Source organism: Sceloporus undulatus, chromosome 1 (genome assembly GCF_019175285.1).
Source record: "Sceloporus undulatus isolate JIND9_A2432 ecotype Alabama chromosome 1, SceUnd_v1.1, whole genome shotgun sequence".
Taxonomy (NCBI): Eukaryota; Metazoa; Chordata; class Lepidosauria; order Squamata; family Phrynosomatidae; genus Sceloporus; species Sceloporus undulatus.
This window is the reverse complement of record NC_056522.1, coordinates 204,168,083-204,194,956: the sequence shown is the minus strand read 5'-3', so window position 1 is coordinate 204,194,956 and position 26,874 is coordinate 204,168,083. Positions and strand designations below refer to the sequence as shown.

General features: G+C 44.1%; 2 protein-coding genes and 1 long non-coding RNA gene across 8 annotated transcripts in view; 1 reads left to right on the top strand and 2 right to left on the bottom strand.

Annotated features, from left to right (window-relative positions):
- The window catches only part of PDE11A (phosphodiesterase 11A), a 206,106-nt gene extending 196,425 nt beyond the window's left edge, over nucleotides 1-9,681 (bottom strand). For 2 of the 4 annotated variants that reach the window (XM_042445145.1, XM_042445146.1), the window contains exon 1: nucleotides 3,072-3,903. In XM_042445145.1, the coding sequence (XP_042301079.1) occupies nucleotides 3,072-3,821 (750 nt within the window). In that variant the 5' untranslated portion in view covers nucleotides 3,822-3,903. Of the gene's footprint in view, nucleotides 1-593; nucleotides 694-3,071; nucleotides 3,904-9,584 lie in introns of those variants that run through there. The other 2 variants (XM_042445148.1, XM_042445147.1) reach the window with 2 other exon arrangements.
- A 4,405-nt stretch (nucleotides 9,682-14,086) lies between these two features.
- LOC121918998 (cytochrome c) lies at nucleotides 14,087-24,343 on the bottom strand. 3 transcript variants are annotated; one of them, XM_042445151.1, is made up of 3 exons: nucleotides 24,192-24,343; nucleotides 19,275-19,449; nucleotides 14,087-14,399 (listed from the first exon to the last, which is right to left on the bottom strand). In XM_042445151.1, the coding sequence occupies exons 2-3, from the start codon at nucleotides 19,441-19,443 to the stop codon at nucleotides 14,251-14,253; spliced, it is 318 nt and encodes a 105-aa protein (XP_042301085.1). In that variant the 5' UTR covers nucleotides 19,444-19,449; nucleotides 24,192-24,343; the 3' UTR covers nucleotides 14,087-14,250. The 3 variants fall into 3 exon arrangements, with proteins under 3 accessions (XP_042301085.1, XP_042301086.1, XP_042301084.1); XM_042445152.1 differs by having other exon boundaries at nucleotides 24,199-24,337; XM_042445150.1 differs by having other exon boundaries at nucleotides 24,108-24,256.
- A 219-nt stretch (nucleotides 24,344-24,562) lies between these two features.
- Nucleotides 24,563-26,514, top strand: LOC121918999. The gene is made up of 3 exons (XR_006101368.1): nucleotides 24,563-24,892; nucleotides 25,883-25,972; nucleotides 26,172-26,514. It is a non-coding gene; the product is annotated as an uncharacterized LOC121918999 (long non-coding RNA).
- The last annotated feature ends 360 nt before the right edge of the window (nucleotides 26,515-26,874 follow it).

The window sequence follows — 26,874 nt, the reverse complement described above, 5'->3', positions numbered from 1 at the left end:
ATGGGACTCCACTCTAATCAATACAGTGGTACCTCGGGTTACGAAATTAATTCGTTCCGCCGCCGCTTTCGTAACCCGAAAAGCCTTCGCAAGCCGAAAACCCATAGGCGCTAATGGGGAAAAGCCGCGATTTCGTGTGAAATAGCGCCGAAAAGCACCAAAAATTTTTTCGTAACCCGAAAAAACATTCGTAAGCCGGAACAGTTATTTCCTATGGGATTTTTTCGTATCCCGGAAATTTCGTAACGTGGGTATTTCGTAACCCGAGGTACCACTGTATTGCTGTAGTTGTGTGTGCAAGGTAAACAGGAGCTGCGTCCAAAACCCTTTCCTCAGCATGGGTGAAAAACAAAACAGAGAAAAGGGAAAAGCAGATAAACCTGATTCCTTGGCTATCCTTGATGGGCAACAATAGCAATATGTTCACTTTCACCGGTGCTGAATGTAAGTATATACTTTGCTATAAATTTGGTTACCAATATGGGAATCGTAAGAAAAGTGAAGGCTGATGAAAGACAAAATCATCCCTGGATGAATTTTGGAAGAAGCTTCCCAGTATCTCTAGAAAGTTTAAAATGCTTTTGTTTACTTACACAAGGCTGACCTGACCTGGGTTGAATCTAGACGAAGGCTGTGTCCCAGCTTTACAACCCTGCGCCAGTCCTTTACTGCTACACACCTCTTTTAATCCAAAGTCAGATCAGTTTGGAAAGCCACATTAGGTAGCCAAATAGCTTCAAGGGGGTGTTTCTACTGTCTGCATTGTGTTTGCTGTATTGCCACAGCAGCTGTGGCAGGTGGCTAACTCCTGCAATACATGTGCAGCTTAGATGACCACCAACTTGGCCCACTTCCCCACCACCCCCAACTCCCAATTCTACTGGGATCCCAATTCAAGAGTCAAAACAGTTTTAAAAACCCCGTTCTTACAGAAAAACATAGGAGTAAACTGAAGTTGGGGGGTTAATAACCTTAAAGCCCTCAGGCATCAGAAAGAAGTGTTTGGGGAGGGGAAAGTGTGTTCCAACACGACTGGGATCCAAGTAAGGATGCATTATTTAGCCTGCATAGATTCAGGTTGTTCAGTTTCACATGTGCATATTATTGTCAGTTTTCCACAAGAAGTTTGCTGAAATATATTGCCCTGTTCTTCTGTTTTGTGGTGCAGACACCTCTCCCTATGCTCTCCATTTTATTCCTGCTTCTGGTACCAAATTTTCTATGTAAAGTAGCAATTCCCAGGAACACAACAATTTCCTTAACGAAGTGTGCATCTGCACTGAAGAAATAATACAGTTTGACAGCACTTTAACTATCATGGTTCAATGCTATGGAAATCTGGAAATTGTAATTTGTGATGGCACCAGAGCTCTCTGACAGAGAAAGCTAAATGTATCACAAAACTACAAGTCCCAGAATTCCATAGCATTGAACTATGTCAGTTAAAATGGTGTCAGACTGGTTTGAGAGCCAGCATGGTGTAGTGGTTTGGGTGAACCAATCTTGACAAGAAAACTCCATGATACAGCCTCAGGGTCACAATAAGTGGGAAATGACTTGAAGGCAAACTGGATTATGGATGCAACCATACCTATTTATGATGACCTATCTTTTCTGACTATAGCCTAAGCAAATTTGACAGGGTGACCAGAGGTCCACTTTTCCCAGCACCTCTCCTCCATTTCAATGCTTCCGTCCAGGAGGAATTCGATAACGTGCTCCTTTTTGAGCAGGACCAAGAAGTATGTATTTCTATTTCTGTAAGTCTTTTGAGCTTTTATTTGGTCATGAAAAAAATTACAGAACAATGTCAACTAACTCCAGAGGAAGGTCACCAACATGGTGAAGGGTCTGGAACCATGCCTTATGAAGAGAGACTTAGGGAGCTGGGATGTTTAGCCTGGAGAAGAGACGGTTAAGTGGTGATATGATAGACCTGTTTAGGTATTTGAAGAGGTGTCTTACTGAGGATGGAGCAAACTTGTTTTCTGTTCTCGAGAGAATAGGACATGGACATGGAGCAATGGATTTAATGGAAAAGAGATTCCTGACAATAAGGGCTATTCGACAGTGGAACACACTCCCTTGGAGAGTGGGGGGTTCTCCTTCTTTGGAGGTCTATAAACTGAGACAGGATGGCCATCTGTTGGGGAGGGGGGGTCTTTGATTCTGTGTTCCTGCATGGAAGAAGGGGGTTAGACTGGGTGGCCCTTGTGGTCTCTTCCAACTATGATTGTATAATAAACAGTTTATTATAATGTAAACAGTTCATTTGTTTATAAGTAGTTTATAACAGTTTATTACTATGACATATTATAATACATAATAATGATACAACTATATTATTATTATTACTACCACTACTACTACATTATGCTTTATTATAATAGCAATTTTCTCTGCTGAGTACAGTCAGCCCTCCCCACAGGTGGGCTTGCCTTCCATGGCTTTGAGCTTATGTGAAAGGCAAGCCCTGGCAGAAGTAATGGGGTGTGTACCTTTGCCGTGCGCCCCATTATTTTGTATGGGGCTTGAGCACACACTCTTTTTCCCATACGCAAGGGGGGTCCGGAACGGATCCCCCACGTATGAGGAGGGCAGACTGTAGTTATTTTGTAGAACCTAGATGTAGCAATAAAGTACCATAAGTTTATTTTCCCCTACCAATGGCCTGTTACAGACAGCCAAATTAAAACTGCTTCGAGTCACAGTGGAGGTATGGTGTTTCAGTGATGCATACGTCCTAAGAGTCCAGAAACCACACCAAAGCCACGCTCCAGTCCTTAGGGCTGGAGCGTGGCTTTGGTGCAACTTCTGCACTCTTAGGATGCATGCATCACTGAAATGCCATACCTCCACTGTGACTCGAAGCAGTTTTATTTTGGCTGTCTGTAACAGGCCAATGTATTGTATTTATTTGGCAGAAGCTCAAATCTAGTTGTTTCTACCAAATACCTGTGGAGTACACACTTGTTGCTGTGTTGCTAAACTTTCTTCACCAGAGTTACCCAAGGCCATACTCCATTTCCTTGCACCCAAGGCCTTTGTGGGGGTGACCCCAGGGCAGTTACCTGGTAGGCGTCGGGGATGTTGACGGTGGTGCCGTGCTGGGCCACATAGCCGATGATGCCCTTCCCCCAGGGCACCTGCACCTCGTTGGAGTCCTCTTGGCAAGGGAGCCAAGGGGTGCCAGCGTGGACGTCGAAGACCTTAGAGACCAGGCTCTTCTTCCTCTTCTGGCCTGAGGTGGCCCCTGATGTTGCTGCTGGTGCTGCATTCTCCACCAAGAAGAGGGAGCCCCGGTCGGCGTCGACCAAGAGGCAGACGAAGAGAAGGATCTTGTAGCTGAGGGTGCCCAGGTCCAACTCGTTGGAGATGTCCTTGACCAGCTCCAGGAAGAACTGCCGCTCGCTGAGCCCCTTCAGCCGCCGCTTGTGGTCCAGGGCCGGCGGAGGGTAGTGTGGCGGGTGCACCCGGGACTCCAGCAGGGCACTCAGGATGTGGGCTGCCGTTGGAGGCAGGGAGCTGGCCTTGCGCAGCAGAGCCCTCCGCCTCGCGCTCCCAGGACCCTGCCCCTGCTGACCTTGCTCCAGCTGCTCCTGCTCCTGGGCCCTGTTCCGCACGTGCTCATCATAGGTCAGGTGCACGTGGCTGGCCCTGGAACGCGCGAAGCTACGGCGAAGCTCCTGCCCAGAGGAGGCCCGGTGAGGCTGAGGCTGCTGCTGCAAAGGGACCTCTGTGCTCACCTGAGGAGTAGGAGGAGCAGCAGGAGGAGGAGCAGGAGCCTCCTCGCCCTCAGGGCCAGAGAGAGAGTCCTTCATCCTCCTCCTCCTGCCCTGGAGCCACTTCTCCACCACCTCCGGGTGCCGCTCCAGGAAAACCTCCACCGCCTCCACCTCCAAGTCCCCGGCAGCAGACGCCATGGCCCAGGGACACACACACACATACACCCTTCAAGCTCACTTTGGTTGTTGTTGTGGAGTCCCAATCTTCTTCTTCTTCTTAAATTACACCATTGTTATGCAGCCTTTCTCCCAAAAAGAGATCCAAGGTGGCTCACAAGGAAAAAACACTTTTAAAACAGAGACCCCCCTTACTATCCACTCTCTCTCTCCAGCTATTATTATTATTGTTGTTGTGGAGTCCCAATTTTCTTATTATTATTATTATTATTATTATTATTAACTTATACCATTTTTATGCCACCTTTCTCCCAAAAAGAGGCCCAAGGCAAAGGGACACAAGACAAAAACACCTTTAAAGCCATTTTTTAAAAAATTTAAAAATTGGGGGAGGAAAGTGGGATACAAATAATAACAACAATAATAATAATTCCAATTTGGGGGTGGTTTGTGGGATACAAATAATAATATTAATGGTAGGAGTTTGGAGAGGGAAAGCAGGATACAAATTGTAATGCTAATAACAGTAAAAGTAATAGACCCAATTTGAGGTGGGAGTGTGGAATGCAAATAGTAATAGTAATACTAATACTAGTAATAATAGTCCTGATGGGGGAGAATGTGGGTACAAATAATAATACTAATAGTAATAATAATAGTAATAATAATAGTCCTGATTGGGGGGAATGTGGGGTACAAATAATAATAATAATAATAGTTCCAATTAGGGTAAATGCAGGATACAAATAATAGTAATAGTAATAATAATAGTTCCGATTAGGGGGAATGTGGGATACAAATAATAGTAATAATAATAGTCCTGATTGGGGAGGATGTGGGGTACAAATAATAATAATAGTAATACTACTAATAATAATAATAGTCCCGATTTTTTTTGGGGGGGGGGGAGATAAGGGATACAAATAATAATGATAGTAATAGTAATAAAAAGTAACAACAACAACAACAACAGCAACGAGTGTGTGCCTTGAAGTCTCTTCAGTCTGGCGGCGACCCCAAGGCGTCCCTCTCTCCCTTGTGGAGCCTGGTTCCGAAGGGCTTTGCCCTCCTGGCCACCCTCCGAGGCTGAGAGAGTGTGACTCCCGGCCTCTCTCCGGCCCCTTCTCCCTCCCAAAAGGGACAAACTCGTGCGGCAAACTCCAGACTTCGGGGGCTGCTCCTGAAGGAGAGAGCCTTGGCCGGGCTGCTCCCTTGCCTTCTCCTGCTGGACCCAGACCCAGAAGGGAAGAAGGAGGAGAAGAAGAAGGGGCTGCTGCTGCTGCTGCTGCCGGGCTTCCCGGGGGGCTCAGGAGGAAGAGGAGGGCTGGGGGTCTCTCTCTCTCAGAAGCTGGCTCTCTTGCCTCCCTCCTGGTCCAGGGGCTTCTCCTTCTCCCCCAGTTGCTCCACCGGAGGCAGGGAATGAGGCTGCTCTGGAGCTCTGCAGGGGTTGCTCCTCCGGCGCAAAAGCAGTGGAGGATCTCCGGAGCAGAAGCGATGAATGAATGAATGAATGAATGGACCCAGGGAGGGACTGGGAGGCTGCCCAGGATTAAGCCCCGCCCCTGGCCCCGCCCCCTTGGTGGGGAGGGGGAGGGAGCCCACCAGGCAGCCCCGCCTCCTTTCCCGGACCTGTCCTCTCTCCCGGCTTCTGCCCAGGAGCAAGTCCCCGAAGACAGAGCCTCTCCCCTGCAGAGGAGCAGGGCTTGCGGCTCTCTCTCTTCGGCCTTGCCCTGCTGTTTTATCATTATCATCATCATTATCCTTCTATGAATGCCCGGCATTTGGCGGCGCCTGGGCCTCCTCCTCCTCCTCCTCCTCCCCTGGGATTGCGGGGAACAGTATTGTAGATGGAGTCGATGGAGAACAGCATGCTGAGTAGATGCATGTTGTGGCTCCACAGTTCTCTGACAGAGGAGGCTAAGTGTCTCACAAAACTCCACTTCCCAGGATTCCCTAGCATTGAATAAGGACAGATAAAGCGGTCTCAAACCGGGATATTTCTCCACTGGGCAGAGGCACTGTTTCCACACTGCAGAAATAATCCGGGTTGACACCGCTTTAATTTGATATTTGAGGATTTGGTTATTCACGGATTTTGATTAATATGTTCTCTCCAGGAATATGTGTGTGTGTATATACGTACATGTGTGTACATGTGTATGTGTGTGTATATACATGGTCTCCCTCTCCCTCATTGGGAGCAATGGGGGCCATGATCTCGTGTGTGCCCCCTTTGCCCCGGCTCCCTTCTTGGTATCTATCAGGGCAAAAGGGAGAAGCAGGGTTCTTCCTGGCTGGGAGGGACTCAGGCACATGGCTGCTCCACAAACTTCGGCGCCTCCCTCCCAAGACTCTGACCTAAATCCCCGTCCTAGATTTGCAAGGACTCGGAGAGGCCTGGATTCCGCCGAAGGGTCTGGTCGCGGGATGGGCTTCTGCAGAGCAACCCCCCCCCCCCCTTGGCTGGCCTCGAGCCTCGGCTGCTCCGGCTCTGAGGGAGCTCTGGAGGAGGACGGAGGAGGCTCCGCTGAGCACGCCTCTTGCAGCATCCCTCATGTTTATATATATATATATATATACACACACACACACACACTGAAACATGAAGCATATATATATATATATATACACACACACATATATATATACACACTATATATATATATATACACACACACACACACTGAAACATGAATATATATAGAAACATGAAGCATGCCTCATGTTTCAGTACATATAGATAGATAGATACACGTGTCTATACACACACATATATATAGACACACATGTACACATACACACCCATATACTGTATACACACAGACACACATATATAAAAACATACACAGCATACCCTCCCCATACAAGGGGGATCCATTCCAGAACCGCCCCCCCCCCCCAGCATGTGGGGAAAAGAGTATATGCTCAAGCCCCACTGAAAATATTGGTGTGGGGCAGGGCACATGGCACAGCTACATGCCCCATTACATTTGCCATGGCTCACCTTCTGCATAAGCTCAAAGCTGCGGAAAGCAAACCCGCCTATGGGGAGGGCCGACTGTATGTACAGGCACATCGAAACATACATACAAATACACACACACACACACATAAAAACACATACGTACACATACTCACCAACATATACACACAAATACATATATAGCAATAGCAATTACTTTTCTGTACATCTTACCAGTGCACCAAAGCACTCCCTAAGCCAGTGGTAGTGAACCTTTTAGAGATCGAGTGCCCAAACTCAGTGGCATTCCCACACCAGGTGTCACCCAATGCCAGGGGCAGGGCTTTCGGGGGCAGGACTTCCACCTTCTGGAGGTGGGACTTCCAGGGGGAAAAACTTAGGGCACACTCTCTCAGCCTCTGACTAGCAACAGCAACCCCCCTGACAAAACTTTCTAGGAAAACTCCATAATAGTTTCACTTTAGGGTCATCATAATTCGAAAGCAACTTGAAGGCACCACACACACAAGTCATGCTCTCTCAGCCTCAGAGGATGGCAATGGAAATCCCCCTCTGACAAAGCTTGCTCCATGATAGTTTCACCTGAGGGTCACCAGGAACTGGCAGTCGGAAGAGAGGGAGGGTCCTCTGGGCCCATAAGTTGGAAATGACTGGAAGGCACACAACAACAACAGCAACAACAGTAACAAGCATAATAAAACACAGAAGACAAAGAACAAAGAGAACTAGTGATTTGAGAGTGCACCTCTGAAGAAATGGCTCAAATCCAGTTCAGCCATGAAACCCACTGGGAGACCTTGGGCAAGTCACACTCTCTCAGCCTCAGAAGACAATGGCAAATCCCTCTGAACAAATCTTGCTAAGAAAATCCTGTAATAGGTTTGTTGTGACTAGACCTCTGAGAGATCATTTTGCGGTGCCTTGTCCTCTTTTGTGGTGAAGACATGTGGTCAGCCGTGTGTGTGCCCACTGCCCTCAGATGGCAGGGGTCAGTTTTCCCCCAAAGTCCAGAAGCAACGTGGCAGCTGTAGGGGTCTTGCCATAGGGCACATGCAGTCAGGCTACACACCGTAACACCCCCCCCAACCTGGTCACCCCTCAGAGGAGGAGGGGGGCAAGTAGCTTTCGGATTCTGAGGGATGCCTGTCTAAGCTCTATTTAAAGATCTCCAAAGAAAGATAACCCACCACCAGTCTATTCCACAGCTCTTATAGTCAATAATGTTTTCCCTAATGTTTAGGCAAAATCTATTTTCTTGTCATTTGAATCCACTGGGTCATGTTCCAGTCTCTGGAGCAGCCAGTGTACATGCACAGCATGGCATGCTGCACTTCCTGACAATCAGGGCTCAGAGGAGTAATAACCATCAGCATCAGCAGCATATTTTCTTACCTGCCTCTCCCCTTGGAGAAAACCACATCCCACACTCGGCTCTGGTTATTTGGGGTTGAATGGGCTATAAGTGTGGTTTATTCATCTTGTAACTAAACAGGAGTAGGTGGGAATCATTTAGCGCTTAGGGAGACTGCTGGATTTTGGCTTGCATCCTTCCTCCATTGGTTCAGCTGGCTAGGGCTGATTGAACTAGCAATCCCTTAATATGGAGAAGCTGTGTGATTCTTGCCACTAGACTAGACCGAATCTTAGAGTTAGAAGAGATCTCAAGGTCCATCCAGTCCAAACCCCTGCCATGCAGGAAATCTCAATCAAAGCATCCCCGACAGATGGCCATCCAGCCTCAGCTTAAAGACCTCCAAAGAGGAAGACTTCACCATTCTCTGAGAGATTGTGTTCCACTCTTGAACAGCTCTTTCAGGAAATTCCTCTTTATGTTGAGGTAGAATCTCTTTTCCTGGAGCTTGCATCCATTGTTCTGGGTCCTATTTTCTGGAGCAGCAGGAAATAAGCTTGCTCCATCCTCATTATTGACACACCTTCAAATAGTTAAACAGAGCTATCATATCACCTCTTAACCATCTCTTCTCTAGGCTAAATTTATTCCGTTCCAAAAGTCACCCCTCGTAAGGGCATGGTTTCCAGACCCTTCACCATTTTGGTCGTTCTCCTCTGGGCACACTCCATCTTGTCAATATCCTTTTTTCAATTGTGGTGCCCACAACTGGACACAGTGTTACCATGACTGTGTACATCCTGCCACTATGGAAGAATGAGGTACACACATTAAACCAGTGGGCATTGTTGACAGCAATCCTCCTTGTAGCCACACTGGAGAGCTGTGTGGTTCATCCTATGATTGCTTACTCAGACAAGTCCCATTGCTTTCAGTCTGCCTGCTTGCCTTCCTTCCTTCCCTTATTAATTTTATTTATGTCATGCCTTTCCTTTGATATGGCATCCAAGGCAGTTTGCAATATAAGTTAAAATAAAATATGCCTAAAACAATATATAGCACCAAAAAAAAAACAACAACAACAACAAAAAAAAAAAACAGGCAATCCATGGAAAGCAGAAATGGATTCAGAGTATAGGAAGGGGGGAAAATACAGCCCCTCCCATTAAAAGATACTGCCATCAATTAGAAGCTGAAGGCCTGTTTAGAGAAAACTATCCTACCAGCAAATAGAGAGTAGAGAGAGAGAGCCAGCCTAGCCTCCCATGGAGAGCAGCTCCACAGTAGGGATGTAAAGCGTCACTGCTGGTTTAACATACAAGATATTGGTTACTCCAGAGGGTCTTACCAATTACTTGCTAATTGGCTCTTTCTTGTTGTTTTGTTATGATGCTTGCCAGGGAGGAAATGCTGGGTTTTGCTCGATACATGTAAAGAAAGGTAAAGGTAAAAGTTAAAGCTACCATTTATTATTCTATTATTTATTTATTATATCTCTCCTTTCTCTTAATATAGGGACTCAAGGTGACTATAAACTTGTATGTGCTGTGCTGTGTGCCCACAAGTCGTTTCTGACTTATGGTAACCCTATCATGGGTTTTTCTTGGAAAGATTTGTTCAAAAGAGGTTTGCCATTGCTTTTCCCTGAGGCTGAGAGCATGTGACATGCCCAAGATCACCCACTGGGTTTCATAGCCCAGTGGGAATGAAACCCTGGCCTTATAGTTTAAACAATAAGAACATCTATGGAGATATGCACACCAGTTCAGGCATGTAAACCCACTGGGTGACTTTGGGCAAGTCACACTCTCTCGGCATCAGGGGAAGGCAATGGCAAACCTCCCCTGAAGTTCTGAACCCGTCATACCAAGAAAACTTTGTGACAGGATTGCCTTAGAGTTGCCATAAGCATGTCTATATCAACAAACACATTTTAAACAAAAAGGTGGGAAATGAATCATGACATTCTAGAGATGCTGATTGTCTGCAGCTCCCACGAGCCACAGCCAGCATTGTCCATAGCCAGGATTCCTGAGAGCTGCAATCCTACATCTGGAGAGGTGACTTTCCCTACTTTAATCAACTACACTGATGGAAGTCATAGTAGTTGTTTTGGATGGACTCCCTCTTTTTTTACTGCATCGCTCATAATCCTGTGTCCATGGGTCTGTCAGGAGCTGCAGCTCAAAATATTAGCTCTCCCCTCTGTTTGGTCAGACGTGGGCTCAGGAATTGTAGTATGGGTGACCTTGGGACACTCTCTCAGCCTTAGAGGACGGCAATGGCCCACCTCTTACGAAATTGAGGAGAGAGTGTTGGACTGGATGGCCTTTGGGGGTCTCTTCCAACTATAGAATTCTAGGATTCTATGTATTCCTGCATGCAGAATTAGGTTGGACTGGATGGCCTTGGGCTCTATGATTTTCTGTGTATTCCTGCATGGCAGAATGGGTTTGACTGGATGGCTCCTGGGAGACCTCTTCCAACTCTAGGATTCTGTGATTCTATGTATTCCTGCATGACAGAAGGGAGTTAGACTAAATGACTTCCTCCAACTCTCTGATTCTATGTTTTCTTGTATGGCATCTTGGCTGGGTGATCCTGGGAATTGTAGTGCCAAGGAATCCCAGATGCTGGTAGAAGCTCTGAGGTTGAGAGAGTGTCTGAAATCAAATTAATTGATGTGTATTGTAGTCAGCATCACAAAAGGGCATGTTTGGCCCTCTCCTTTGCCGTGGCGGTACTCACCTTGGGTGACAGCATGAGTTGCCACACTGGGGTATTTTGAGGGTAACAGAGGTGACTCCAACCTTCATGGTGCCAGTGCTATTACATTCATATGGAAAGAGTACTATCACACTACAGTTGCAAACCACAGTGAGTTAAACCACAGAGTATGTGAAATGTATAGTATGATATTTAAAATCTATTTGTTTTAATTTCAAGTGCATCCATGTTGCTCTGATCCAAGCTAAGGCCTGTTACAGATTGCCAAAATAAAGCTGCTTCGGGTCTCTTTGTATGCTATTTAAATGATGCATGGGTCCTAAGAGTCCGGAGGTCGCGCCAAAGCCACACTGCATTCCTAAGCACTGGAGTGCAGCTTTGTTGCAGCTTCCGAATTCTTAGGGTGCATGCATCATTTAAACAGCATACCTCCAAAGAGACCCGAAGCAGCTTTATTTTGGCAGTCTGTAACAGGCCTAAGACTACCTGTCTCTTTTAGAATCTCCCAGATTAGACCCAATATAATATCCCCCTTCCACACTTTACCCAAGCACCGCCCCAAACATGCAGGTTGGATTTTCCTCCCTAGCAAATCCTGCCTGCAACTAACTAGGAGGAATCTTGGGCTTTAGGCAAGTATAACTGGATCATCTCTCCAGATACTCTGCTTACGTGCATTTTAGCTCAGATAGAGGAAGCCCCTTCACCTGTCAATCTCTTAAAGCACCCCTCTCCATAAAGGGGGTTATTTTTATGTTTTGTCATTATCACGACCCTTGCTCTGCGCAAATAAGTTATTGGTGCTGATCCAATACTGTGGCTCTTAATCTTTGGCTTTTGAACACATGTAGGCATTATGTAATTGAGCTAGCAGAAGACTCATTTGCACTAGCATTGGTATATTTTCAGAGTTAGTGCAAAGTTGACAGTCAATCGTTTTTTTAAAAAAAATAAACATTGTACCAGCTGTTGTCCAAATCTTTTGCACAAACCCTTGTGGAACCAGTTGCTTGACTGCTTTGCAAAAACAGTTCTGCAAAGGTGTAATCCAGTTCAATACAGCATATAGGACCAGGAGCTCAAGCCACCAAAGCCAATGATCAAGGATTCTGGGAGTTGTAGATCAAGATGTCTGGCAGGCCATCTGGCAGGAAGGCTGATAATCACTGCCTTCCCATAGGCAAAAGGAATTGCAGATTGGGTGCTGAAGCTTCATCCATCTTCTCAGGTAAATACTATCTGAAGAGCTTGTCCCACTGAAGAATTTGGCTGAGCTGAGGGAATAGCCACAACTCTCTGAAAGTCAGTAAAAGGATGTCCAGCTTGATCTGCACTATAGGACAACTGGAACAGCTGTACTTCCTTAGTTAAACATACATTTTAGAAAGGCATTACTTTCAAGTTTTACTTCAGAAGATCATGATGGAACTATGATACGCTTACTGAGAGTTTTATGCCATTTTTGTTCCCCCGCTGATATGTATTGACATTGTTTTGTGTCTACGTGGATACTTGGTCACTAGGGCCTGTTACAGACAGCCAAAATAAAGCTGCTTTGAGTCAGAGTGGAGGTATGGTGTTTCAATGATGCATGCGTCCTAAGAGTCTAGAAGCCACACCAAAGCCACGCTCCAGTCCTTAGGGCTGGAGCGTGGCTTTGGTGCGACTTCTGGACTCTTAGGCTGCATGCATCATTGAAACACCATACCTCCACTCTGACTCAAAGCAGCTTTATTTTGGCTGTCTGTAACAGGCCTAGGGTATTTTTATACTGGCTCTATGCCGTAATAAAATTGTTGTTTATACACTTAGCATTTATTTAGAACAGATGTTCCCATAAGTGTGCAATATGTCTGTTTGTTATTGCACAAGGCTGACCCTATCTGTATTTAGCATGCTTTATTTTGTGATTGGTCATTGGTACTCAGGCATAATTTGCAAACACGAACGCTATTGGAAAGAAGTGTGTTGACTGCGGGGAATAGAATTCCTCATAACTTGTCGTTTGACTTTCAAGAATATCCAACTGGGAATTCTGATCCAGACACTGACTCAAATCTACTTGCTTCAACAGGGTTGCTCCAACAAGCACCTTTGGGCTATAACCCTTCTGCTATCCCAACTAATGAGAAGTTACTAGCTCTGTGTATTCTGCCCTTGAGGGGATTACTGACAATGCTTCAGTTCTCCAGTGGAGAGATGTTATATATGTCAACATGTATGTCAAATTAAAACCCTGGCCAGCCATTCAGTAAATACTTTCCACCCCCAGCTATGACTTACATCAAACCCCACACCATGCCTAGTTCTGAATTTCTGGATGTTCTTCCACTTCCCAGAATATCAGTTTCCATTTCGCACATCCAAGTTTAGCCAAATCCCAAATTATGGTTATGGAATTCTATCCTGACATATTTGAAATGTTGACGATAATAGTGGGAGATAACATTTTAAATTCAAGTGGATAAAAATCTTGCAGGTTTTAGACACCCTGCTAAGCTCAACCTCAGTGTGACACAAGGGTAACCAGAATTGTAAAGTCTTTGCCCTTGACTTCGTTCAGATTGATTGCATTTGTCAGCTCTTTCTCTTTTACTTTAGCAGAGTTCTGCAGAGTGAGGAGCAGTCTGCTGTCTCATTGATTTTGCTCAAAAGCTGGCTTGAATAAGACATTACAACTGAAGTGTGTAGGGTCACTTTTCACAAGGGCAGCGACACTACTCCAGTGTTGCCATACTGTCTTACTTGCCATGTGCTTAACAACTCAGCCCAACCCCTATTTCTGCCTATTCCAGGCAGACAGCAAAGGTAAGAGGTTTACTGTGCTCCTAGTGGTCTGCCACAGATGTCTTGGTGGGCCACCAGTTGTGCACTGCCACAGACAGATTAAACTAAGCCTTTTTTCGTTTATTCTATACAATAAACTCTACCATTATTGACCTCACAATTATTTTACTTTTCTTGTGAGAACTTTGTTGTTACAGGGCAGCCTATAAATAATATTAAGAAACAAATAAATTTGGAAATATTTGGAAGAGAAGATGAATGTAATGACTTGAATATGAAAGATGAATATAAAGAGATGAATTTAAAAAGATGAATATAAAAAGAAGACAAAGCCACTTTGTTTTGGTAGTAGGGAGACAAGTATTTAAAAAGGCCAACCTTTTTATTTTCTTTCAGGTAATGCCTTATGAACAAACACTAGGACAAGAAGAAAGCATCAACTGTACCACAAGTATAATGTCAACTGGAAATTCTTGTGACATCACAGAAGCTGCATGGTTTCATGAAGAGGTTGCTTTTTTCAAGTATGCAATGAGATCTGCTCTCTCATTCTTCTTTTTAATGCCAGCAAAGATCATTTTTGTTCCAGGAATGTATTTCTTTGGGTCCTCCAAATATTCCATTAATGTATTTTCACCCCAGACAATACCTACAAAATTTAGAATGTGGTAAAATATCTGTTTCTCACTCTATTCATATCTGACTAATGGCCATAGCTTTATGTTTCAATATACCTTGACAGACCTCAGAATCATTTGGCTTATATATGTGGAAATAAACTTGAATAGCTATGTACTAAATTCGAAAGCTTTAAAAAAAGGAGAAAGAATGTCAAAGACAATTCACTTTTCATTATTATTTGAACACATTTAATATGTAGTGCATACAATCAAGGTGAGTTTCATAAACTTGTATTTGAGCCACATGTCATAAACATACATCCTAGATACATACAGTAGTTCAAATAATTAGAATTAGGTGGCTGCTTCTATATTAGCTAGATTTGTTTATGTTATACCTCTTTAAAAACAACGATTCTAATCATTATCGTCTTAGATATAACAGAACTGATAGTCAATTACTACACGTGAGAATCAACAAATCCTTAATTATTTCAATTCCCTTTCATGTATTCTCCCCTGCCAAGTGGTATTTGTTGTTGTGTGCCTTCAAGTCATTTCTGACCTATAGTAACCCTAAGTGACCCTATTACAGGGTTTTATTTTCAAGATTTGTTCAGAGGTGGTTTGCCATGGCCTTCCTCTGAGAGGCTGAGAGGGTGTTACTTGCCCAAGATCACCCAGTATGACTGCATGGCTGAGCAGGGATTCAAACTTTGGTTTCTAGAGTTCTAGTCCAACACACAAACCACTATACCATGCTGGCTCTCTATCAACTAGCATTACCTCTGTCTTAATAAGAAAATACCAAAAAAGCTGGGATTGCAAATATGTATGCTGAAGCACCCCTAATCATGGTTACCTAGCTGTCAAGTTAAACTAATTCATAGTTAGGTCTGACTACGATGATGTAAGCCTTGACTACAATCTGTTGGTACTCTGTGTGAGGCTGTCTTTGGAAACTGTTCATAAACCTTAGCAGGTTGAAAATGCTGTGGCCAGAATGCTGACGGGCGACAAGTAACTCCCTTGTTAAAACAGCTTTACCAGCTACAGGCACACTTCTGGGCATAATTCAAAGTGCTGGTTTTGACCTATAAAACCCTGTATGTTTTGGGTCCAGGCTATCTGAAGGTCTGTATCTCCCTAGACAAACCTGCCAGACTCTTAAGATCTAAAAGAGAGGACTTTCTTTCAGTCCTGACACCATCACAGGCTTGCTTGGGGAGACACAAGAGAGAGCCTTCTCAGTGGCTGTTCCCACCCTCTTGAGTTCCCTTCCAAGTAGGCTGACTCTCTCCTTGCACTTGTTTTCCTGGCAAGGAAAGCACATTTTTTGTTAAAGCACATTTTAAATATCTAATTGTTTGCAAGGAAACTTCTTATTGGGGTGTTCATTTTATTCTTAATTTTTGTATGCCTTTTAATGTGGTTATTTTAATTGTTTTTGAACTGCTATTGTTAGGTTTTAATTTATTATTTTTGGGATCCCACTTGGGTTATTCTCTAGGAAAAAGGTGGCATATAAAAGCAATGACCACAAGTGTGGAAATAGCAATAACCACCTTGCAAATCCTCTCCAAACAACTTCCACTAAGTGCCCTTCCGTTAGGCCTGGTACCTGAGACTAGCATGCAAATTAAACAGCTCTCTCCCTGCTACACACAGAGGTGGCATGGGAAATTTTATTTAGCCTTGTCAGAACAATTAATTTAACTGAAAATAAAAGAAAACTAGCAGCCCAGTTCTAACTGTCTGCTTTAACTGTCATAGTGCTGAACCATCACAGTGCAGACAAAGAACTGTGATGTGGTGCTTACAATGTTTGAGACATGAAACTAACTAAAGTGTCTTTAGATCAGTCATAATTCACCTAACCTATTACACAGGGTTATTGTGAGGATGCTATGCTCCCTTGAGCTCTTTGTGAAAAACAAGACATAAATTTTACCAATAACAACAGGCAGGATTTTGCCTTCCCTGTAAAGGACTATCTTCTGTTGCCCATCATCATAACACCTGCCCTACACAAATAGGCATGTAAGAGTTACTGAGTTGTATGTAACCATGTCCTACCCCCAGCTGAATGGACAAGCAGAATTTAATCAACCAGAATTATCTGTTATTGGTAGAAGGACACTGTTAAACACACCCTATTACATGTTGGCATCTAAAAATATTGAAAAGAAGACCACCATGCTGAAATACAGCAAGCAAACTGTTCTTTCAAAATGTAAATGTCACCATTAACATTAAAATCCTGTGCAGCGACTGGAAAAATTATTTTTAGATTACAACTTCCAGAATCTTCCATCCGAATGGGGGATGACTGATACACTGCTCCCTCGGGTTACGAAATTAATTCGTTCCGCGGCCGCTTTCGTAACTCGAAAAGCCTTCGTAAGCCGAAATGCCATAGGCGCTAATGGGGAAAAGCCGCGATTCCGTGCGAAAAAGCCGAAAAAAGCACCAAAAAATTTTTCGTAACCCGAAAAACATTCATAACCCGGAACAATTATTTCCTATGGGATTTTTTCGTATCCCGGAAATTTCGTAACCTGGGTATTTCGTATCCCGAGGTACCACTGTACCTGATGATTCCAAGAGCTACGATCTGAAATAAGAACATTCCCAACCTCTGCTAGTATTATGCACATATGCATTGGTAGCTTCTTGCTTAGATTACTGCAATGCACTGTATGTTGATGGGCCTATCCTTGAAGACAATGTGGAACCTATAGGCAAGTACAAAATGTATAGACTGCTGACTAGATTGGCTAATGGAAACCACATTACACCAGTTTCAAAGAAATTGAGCTGTATTCAGGTACCCTTCTGGTCTGAATTCAAGATTCTGGTAATGACATTTAAATCCCTAAATGGCTTGGGACCTTGCTATTTGAAGGACTGCCTCTTCCTATGTATGCCTGCCTTATATTAACTATGTGAGGATGTGGGAAAGTGACTTGTTTGCTGTGCCACCCCAGTTGTAGAATGCCTTCCACTTGGAGACCTGATTGGCAGAAATGTTCATTTAATTTAAAACCTGGCTTTTTATTAAAGACTTTGGAAGCCTAATGACTTTATAAAACCAAATACATGGTTTTAGACTGTGTTAAACTTAAAATTATTCAGTTGTTTAATACATTTTTATAACATTTACATTTTTTATTGTTCTAAGTTTTAAATTGTTGTTGCTATTGTTAACTGTCTTTGAATCGACCTCGACTCGTTGTGACTCTGTAGATGAACATTTTGAAGAACCCCTGTCTTCAATCCCTCTGGTAAGGGCCTGCAAGCTAACTATCTGGTATGCAGTCTTCAGTCCAATACACAATGCAGAAATAATCCAGTCTGAGACCTCTTTAACTGCCCTGGCTTAATGCTATGGAATTCTGGAAACTGTAGTTTTATGAGACGTTTACTCTTCTCTGTCAGCTCTTGTGCCACAATAAACTACAATTTCCAGATTCCCATGCACTGAGCCAGGGCAGTCAAAGCAATCTCAAAGTGGATTATTTCTGCAATGTGTTTTGGACCTTCCTCTATTTGTACTGTCTTCTACCTTTCCTATCATTATTGCCTTTTCTAATGAGTTGTGCCTTCTCATAATATATGATAGCCTCAGTTTAATCATCTTGGCTTCCAGGGAGAGTTCAGGTTTGATCTGTTCTAGGACCTGTTTGTTTGTCTTTTTGGCCATCCATGGTGTCCTCAGAACCCTCCTCCAGCACTACATCTTAAATGAGTTTATCTTCTTTCCATCTGCTTTCCTTACTGTCCAGCTCTCATATCCATATATGGTGATGGGGAATACAATGGCTTGGATGATTCTAACTTTAGTACTCAGTTGTATACTCATCTCTCCATATTTGCAGCTTTGATTATTCACGGTTTTTATTAATATGTTCTCTCTAGGAATCTCTAGGTCCTCTAGTGCAGCTCTATGGTCAACTTTAACCAAAAGTCGCACTGAAGGACCTACAGATTTCTAAGAGAGCACTCCGCTAGGCATTTGTAGCTCCTCCAGTGGAAGTCTATGGTCAATGTCTGGCAGACATTGAGTTTTCTAGAGCAATGTTCTCTCAGGTAAAAAGAATAGTGTTTTAGTTATTTGCGTTTTTTCCACACTCACAGGAGTCCTGTGCCTCCAACCCCAGCGAATGTGGATTTTTTGTTAAAGCACATTTTAAATATCTTTACACTTTAGGAGATTTCTTGGCTTCAATCTCCGTTATTTTAATATTTTAATTACAATAAAGCTGACTCAGTGGCAAGGCCCACTGTATTCAGTTAGATTTACCTCAGACAGGACTGCAATCTGATGCAGCTAACAAAATTTGCCCCTAGAAAGCATCTACAAACCTTTCTATACTAATGAAAGCATGTACTGTACTGATAATCTGACTTCTGGCCAGATCAGATTGCCTTTAAAATACTGTATACAAACAGGGGGTATGACTTGTCCTACTTCCCCCCCCCCCCAGTGGTGCCATGAAAGGGGTGGAATGCAGCTGTCACACAGCTCTGACACAAACTGATAGCACTGGGGCTCTTGAGGCTGGTCCTACGGGTATTTGTACGAATGGGACATGGATCTTGTAATCCACAAATCACTAAACTCAAATCACAGGTTAAATTGCTACAGATGATAGTGAGAACATTGGAGCCTTTTTTGCAGGCATAAGCTTAAAGATTCAGCTCCCAATTCACTGCATCCCCAAGATTTGCTGATTTGTGAAGTAATCTCCCAGTGATGTTTTTTATACTACCATAAATAACTTGGGTCAAAATTGTTTAGGAATACTGTCATTATACAACTAATACTGAGCTAATGATTTTGAGTTATTTACTTTCCATTCAATGCCTCCCATCATTCTGCTTCTCCATGCCTTAGTTTTTACCTTTATTCTTGTTTGCATCTGAGTAAGAAAATCCAGCAGATTGTCCTGTTTTACGGCCAAAGAGACCCCAAAGATTTGGGCCTGTCTTGTGCTTTCCACCTTTTTCAACTGTGTGGCACTGTGAACATTTTTGAACAAAGATCTTTTTACCCTTTTCAAAATCGCCCATGGTAACCTATGAAAAAGAAATGGCAGAGATGAAACTATGTGTTTAAAACAACTCCCTCTTTTTATATCTGTCCTCACATCCATGTTACAGTTATCTGACGGTCACTTCCCCACTCCTCCAATCCCATTCCACAAGCAAATACTTTCTTTGCTGGTCTTTATTGCTTCAACATCAGCACATTCTCCTCCATAGTAATTGGGAGAGCTCCCCCCCCCCCCCTTATAGTGACATTCACATTGCTAAACCTCCATCACCTCCAGAAATGAGAGAGCAGGAAATTTAAGTGAAGAAAGGGGGAAATATGCTGCAATGGAGAAAAGAAGCTTATCTTTTTCCCATCGCCAGCAGGCTCTGTTGCTTTTCTGACTTGAGCCATTCTCTGCTTACTGGACACCGGTGCTATGGCAAGGATGTGTGATCTTTCTTGCATGCTCATTGACTGCCCATGGCAGTCATCCAGGGAATGTCCTCTAGTTGACTGCCAAGTCAGCACTTCCAGGAATGCTATCAGGGTGCTTGCTGTTATCTCATTTTTTTCATGGTTGGGATTTCTTGCCTGTTGCCGCTATCTCCTGACTCAGGATGCAGGGTAATTTATATCATCAGAATGGATCTCTGCCCCTCTGTGGATTCCTGATCACTGGATTATTTTATATGCAAAAGATATAGCCATCACCATAAAGTAATTTACTTTGATATTGTGAACTACTGATCTGATGAGGGTTTATGTTTTTGATTTGGAATTATAATTTTCTGCAGTGCAGATTAGATCTTAATCTTATACACAAGGAAGTATAGAAGAAGGTCAAATAGTGGGGCTGCGCCCTCTCCACCCAAAACAGAACATCTCAGGGTTTTTGTTTATGAGACAAAAAGAAATACATAGGCATCTGGGGATGTTTAGTTTGAGTAGTGTAATTCCTAGCGGGAAAGCCCCAAAGGCCAAAACCCCTCTGGAATGCCCTCCCATGGGAAGCTAGTCTGGCCCCCTCCTTGATTGCCTTTTGTTGGCAAGCAAAAACAATTTTATTCAGGCAGGCTTTTAATATACAATCATGGGATGGCTTTTATATGGGATGTTTGTTATATGGGGTGTATCTAATTGTATATTGTTTTTATTTGATGTTTTTAATTATTTTTATGTAATACGTTTTTAAAATGTTTTTATTTGTGAGCTGCCTTGGGTCCTTTCTGGGAGAAAGGCTGCATAAAAATGAAATAAATACAAAATAAATGTTTTTTATTGCCAAATTGAGAATGTAATAATAAAAAAGGAAGTGGCAGACCTGCTACTTTCCCCATTCCTACCTTAGGGGCCTTGTAGTGAAGATTGAGGAGTTTGGAGTGCTGTGTTTTATAGTATGAAAACCAAGAAAAAACTTGTCGGGTAGAGTTGTAGTGGTTTGAGCAGAGAACTCTGTAGATCAGGGGTCAATTCCCTGCTTGGCTGTGGAAACCCAGTGGTTAACTTTGGACGAGCCACATACTCTGAGCCCCAGGAAATCCCATGACAGGTTTGCCTAAGTTGGAAATCGCTTGAAGGCACACAACATTGAGAAAATCAGTAGGATACTGTGCCCATGGAAAGAAGTGCTACAAAGTAGTAGAATGGGTATGGTAAAAGGACCTAATTTGTGGGCTGCATTTTATTTTATTCTATTTTATTTCATTTGTATGCCACCTTTCTTCCTTGAGGGACCCAAGCCAGCTCACAGATAAAAAACTGTGCATCTACTGACTTAGTGCCAGATGATGTTGGGCCACAGTCATGTCTCCTGACATCAGTATTTAAAGTGCTGGACTGAACTTTTCCAGATTGTGCTTTGGCTAAGAAGTCAGCTTTGCTTCTCTCCTCACCTTTCACCATGTTGGGGAAGACAAGTGAGAAATGAAGCCAGGTGTTCTCAGCCAGTGCTTAAAGAACTGGCTGAATTCCACTCTCAGTGTGGTTAGAAGAGTGTGCTTTGCTCTTCTATCACCTTCTTCATGTGAGGAAGGTGAGGAGAGAATGAATCTGACATACTCATCCATCACTTCAGAGCCAGCTCAGTCCAAACTCTTTACTCATCCTATGTCTTTTCCTTATCAGTAGGTTAAACCTGGCAGCTGGAGGAAAGAAAGGTCCAGCTTTGGAAAGATAAAGCATAAGAAAAATAGCTTGGTTCTCTCAGTGGGGTGTTGTAAATCTGTATTGAGATTTGTGCTTTTTCACTTGTTCATAAATGATCTGAAGTTCAGATAAGTGAACAGTGAGATGGCCAACTTTGCTCAAAATGCCAAATTATTTAGTATGGTTAAAACAAAAAGGAAGAGTTAAGAGCTCCAAAAGGTTCTCTCCAAATGGGGCAATAGGCATAAAAAAAGCCAAATGCAATTCAATGTAAACATGTGCAAAGTCAAGAACTTTGGGGTAAAAACCCAAAACCAAAACATCTGTTGTCTCAGGTGTTTGTGTGTTGTGTGCCTTCAAGTCATCTCTGACTTGTGGCAACCCTAAGGTTTCCTTGGTAAGATTTGTTCAGGGGAGGCTTGCCTTTCTCTTTCCCTGAGGCTGACAGGATGTGACTTGTTCAAGGTTTCCATGGCTGAGCTGGGAAGTGAATCCTGGTCTCCAGTGCCATAGTCCAACCCTCAAACCACTATGACATGCTGTCTTGGGTAGTACAATACAAAAAACAGGGACCTTTGGTGTTGCATTGTATTGCTTGAGGAAAATGTTGACTTTATGTCAATGTGAAATTGTTGTGAAAAAGTGAATTTCATGTTGGGGATTATTAGGAAAGGAACTGAAATCCACCAACACATGCACAGACCTTTATAAAAAATTATGGTGCAGCCTCTGGCCATGGATATACAGCTGGGGGAAAATACAGAAAAGGACAACTAAAACAATCAAGAATGAAAGCTTGTATTCTATTAAAAGTTTTAATGTTTGTGGTTAAAAAGGTATGAGTAAGGGGAACATGACAGAGGTGTTCAAAAATTAGGCCAGGTATGGAGAAAGGACCTAATTTTTATACAGTTCTATCCCCTTATTCATCCCTTTTTTAACCACAAAGATTAAAACTTTAAATTAGGTCAGGTATGGAGAAAGGCTGACACTGGCACTCCCTTTCTGTGGTGGTGAAGATTGCATATTCCTGTTGGGAGGGTCTCCCATGCCAGGTAGGCAGGCTTCTGCTGAAGAGCCAGACTTAAATGTGCCAAACAGCTGCTGGGCAGCAGCAGGAGTTGGAGTGACACTGATGAAGAAGGGTCTCTGAGGGTGCATCTGCACTGGAGAAAGCATGCCATTTGGCCCCACTTTCAGTGCTGTAGCTCCATCCTATGGAGTTTTACAAGTTCTTTAATTTTCTCTGCCCAAGCGTTCTTTGTTGCTTTTAGCTGCCTTCAAGTTGATATGGACTCATGGTGACCCTGTGGATCAGAAATCTCCAAGCCCCCCTATCCTCAACCTCTCTGCTCAGGTCCTGTAGGCTCAGCCCTGTGGTCTCCTCAACTGAGTCCATCCATCTGGCATGTGGTCTCTTTCTACTGCCTTCAACCTAGCATCATTATCTTTTGTAATGATTCGTTTTTCCTCAAGATGTGGCCAAAGCACAACAGCCTCAGTTTGAGCTTCTTGGCTGCCAGGGAAAGCTCAGGCTTGGTTTCTTCAAGGACCCATTTGTTTGTCTTTTGGGCCGTCCACTGTGTATCCTCAGCACTCTTCTGCAGGACCAGATCTCAAATGAATGTTCTTCCTATCTGCTTTCTTCACTATCCGCCTCTCACATCCATACATGGAGACTGGAAGATAAAATGGCTTGGGTGATTCTAACTTTAGTGTCCTGCTGTGTATCTTTACTCTTTAGGATGTTGTCCAATTCTTTCATAGCTGCCCTTCTCATTCTTAAGTCTTCTTCTCCAGCAGCTCCAGAGCCAACCCTTGTTTGAACTACACAGAAGGCAGCAACGGTAAAACCCTTCCGGATGCCTTTGGCCATGAAAACCCTCCTTGTGGCTGGGTTCTTGGAGTCCCTTTGAGACTAACTGGAAGAAAGAAGTTGGCAGCAGGAGCTTCCTAGGCTTCAGTCTACTTCCTCAGATGCTTTTGGTATTATTATTATTATTTAGAGAAATTATTATTGTTGTTTTAAAATCACCTCTTACTAAATCTTCACTTCTACCACATGAAGCTGCACAAGTACAAGCCCTGGTCCTAATCGGAGTAGGCGGGATATCAATAAAAGATTATTATTAGTAGTAGTGGTAGTATTATTACGAAAGGTATAGTTTTAATTGGGCTGGTTGTGGTTCATGGTCCAAAACACACTGCAGAAAACCATCTGGTTTGAGACTGTTTTTAAACTCAGTGCTTGGGAATCCTGGGAATTGTAGTTTCTTTGAGCACCAGAATCTTGACAGAGAAGGCTCAGTGTCTCCCAAAACTACAGTTCCCAGGATTCCCTAGCACTGAGCCAGGGCAGTTAAAGAGGCCTCAAACTGGATTATTATTTCTGCAGTGTGTTTAGGATCTGTGCCACAGCTATTGCCATTACACTCAGTGAATCAGGGGGGGTTGATGACTTGTGAGTAAAATGACCCCCAAAACATGGCTACGGATCCTTAGGGGAGGAGGGCAATGGGGCCTGTGCTTCCCTAGCCCTAGCCCTGCTGCCTACCTTCAGCCCAGCCTAGAGCCAGGCTCCTCCTTCCTGGGCCCCTTCCCAAAGCCCAGCTCAGCCTCAAGCCCTGCTGCCACACACCAGGCACCTGCTGCTGCCGCCCAACCAGAACCAGTGATTGCGTCACAATCACCGCCCGGCGTCCTGATTGGTCCGCTTTCCGTCACCAAGGACGCAAGGATGGCCCCCTGCGGCTGGCTTCGAATGTTGGCGGGAACAATGGGAATCACTCCACGCGCTCAGCGAGAAGGAGGACACCTATTGGCTGACCTCGCGACCAATAGTAGGTTCATTCTGCACTATTGGCGGGGGCGGGGCCTTAGGAGCCCCCGTGGCGTAGTGGTTTGAGCGTTGGACTTGGGACTCTGGGGAGCCGGGTTCGATTCCCGGTTGGAGCCACGGTGGGGCAGTAATTGGGTGACCTCGGGGCCACTGGGGGAAAGGCAATGGTAAAACCTCCTCTGAAAAATGACGGAGTCCTTGAGGATGACAACTGAAAAGGGGGCGGGGCTAGGTGAGGCGATCGGTAGGGGTCGCTGTGGCAAAGGCGACTCCGAGGGACCTCAATGGGAGAAGTCCTCCGGCGGAGGCTTAGAGGCAGGCACCATAGAGACGAAGCGGCCGGAAGGGTTGCGAATAGAAACCGGAAGTCGACAGGGTTCCGAATAGAAACCCGAAGTCGACAGGGCTGCCAAGCCAAGAAGCCTCCAGAGAGCATCCGGTTGATAAGCAGCAGCAGCAGCAGCAGAGAGAGGCTTCTGCTTCGTATCCACAGTTCTGCTGTAAGCCTCCGCGCTGTTTGTAGGTCCTTGCTCTCAGGTTGTCTCCGCACTTCAGAGTTAACCCAGTTCGGCACCGCTTTAACTGCCCTGGCTCAGTGCTAGGGAATCCAAGGAACTAGTTTAGCCTTCTCTGTCAGAGAGAACTTTGGTGCCACAATAAACTACAATTCCCAAGATTCCCTAGCACTGAGCCAGGGCAGTTAAAGCGGTTCCAAACTGGATTAACTCTGCAGTGCGGATGCAACCCAAGAGCAAGCTCCATCCTGTCAAATACTGGGATTTGTAGTTTACTGTGGCACCAGAGCTCTCTCTGACAGAGAGAGAGAGGCTAAATGTCTTACAAAACTCCAGCTCCCAGGATTCTGCAGCAAAACTACAAATCCCAGGATTCCATAGCACTGAGCCAGGGCAGTTAAAAGCTGTGTCAGATCAGACCTTAACCTTGCACATAAGGAAGTGTTTCTTGTGGGGTTCCAGTGTTTGGACTGTGACTCTGGGTTTGAAGCCCACTTCGGCCATGGAAGCCCACTGGGTGACCTTGGGCAAGTCACACTCTCTCAGCCTCAAAATAGTCTAGGTTTCTGGCCTCTTCTTGGGTGTTGTCACAGTGAGGTGCCTAATACTCACCTCGGGATCTGTCAGAAGCCATATGAATTCTTAAAATCTGCAAGGCACTGCCAATAAGTAAATAGTCACCCTGAGAACTTCCTTGAAAGAAGCCATGAAGCACCCCCCCCCAAAGGAACAGTTTCAGAGAGATGATGGGGCACAAAATACTCTACTAGGGCTGTGCTTTGTCCCTGCTGTTTGAAAGAGAGAGCCAAGCTGTGTGCAAATGCCACAATAGGTGTCTACTCCTGTCCCTTAAACATTGTGAATTGCATCTCACATTCATCATGGACCACCATTCAAGACGCAGACCAGAACCTGAAGACTGGTTCAGGTGAAAGCGAGGACTAGTTTCTGAAACGGATTGTTTGTTCCTCTCAGGTTACAAAATTGTGTAAGATGATCTGACTTCTCCAGATCCTTTGAAAAACAATCCTATGTGAGTCGTCTCAAAGCAGCCTGATACTTTGGGTGAGTGATAAAGAAGGCATACACTTGTGTGCCACTTGTTGTGATTGTAATACACGTGCTAAAACCCTTGTTGTTTAGTTGCTTCAGTCAGTGTTCCTAGGGAGATTCAAATATGAGAGGTGCACTGTATGATGAATGACTATAAGTAAGAAGTACATTGTCAATTTTTACTCCTTGGATGGTTTATCTCTTGCTTCAGGTTACAAGACGACTTTGACTGAACCAATGAGTACACTGCCTAAATCAAATAAATCTGATTATTTTGTGAGTAATACAAGCCAGGAAACAGGCAGACATGAAATACCAGAGAGCAGGATGTGTACCACAGGTAGGTAGGACAGGTTTTAAGGCAAGCATGTATGTGTCGTTTTATGCTAAACATGCACCAAAAATGAAAATATTCCATAGAAATCTATGGGAGAGGCTTGGTTTTATTTTATGTTTTCGGAAGCTGTTTTAAGGAAGTTCACATACCTCAGTTGCACAGTATTACTACTCAGGTTGCATCTACACTGTAGAAATAATGCAGTTTGATACCACTTTAAATATTGTAGCCCCATTCTATTGAATTTTGGGATTTGCATCATTGCAAGGTCTTTAGCCTTCTCTGCCAAAGAGTGCTGGTGCCTCACAAAACTACAGCTCCCAGGATTCTGTAGGATGGAGCCATGGCAGTTAAAGTGGTGTCAATCTGCATTATACAACCATGCTGAAACAAAAGGAGATGTGGCAATGGGAGGCCTTGGTCCTGGGAACTTGAGATAGGTGCCAGAGTGGAGCAGGGAAATGTGAGAAGCGCTCTTGGAAGAGATTTGAGCCATATGTTACAGGAGAGCTGAGATCCATGAGCATGCACAAGCAAAGAAAAGTTACTGTCTGAAATTCAGGGCAGTAGGCCGAGA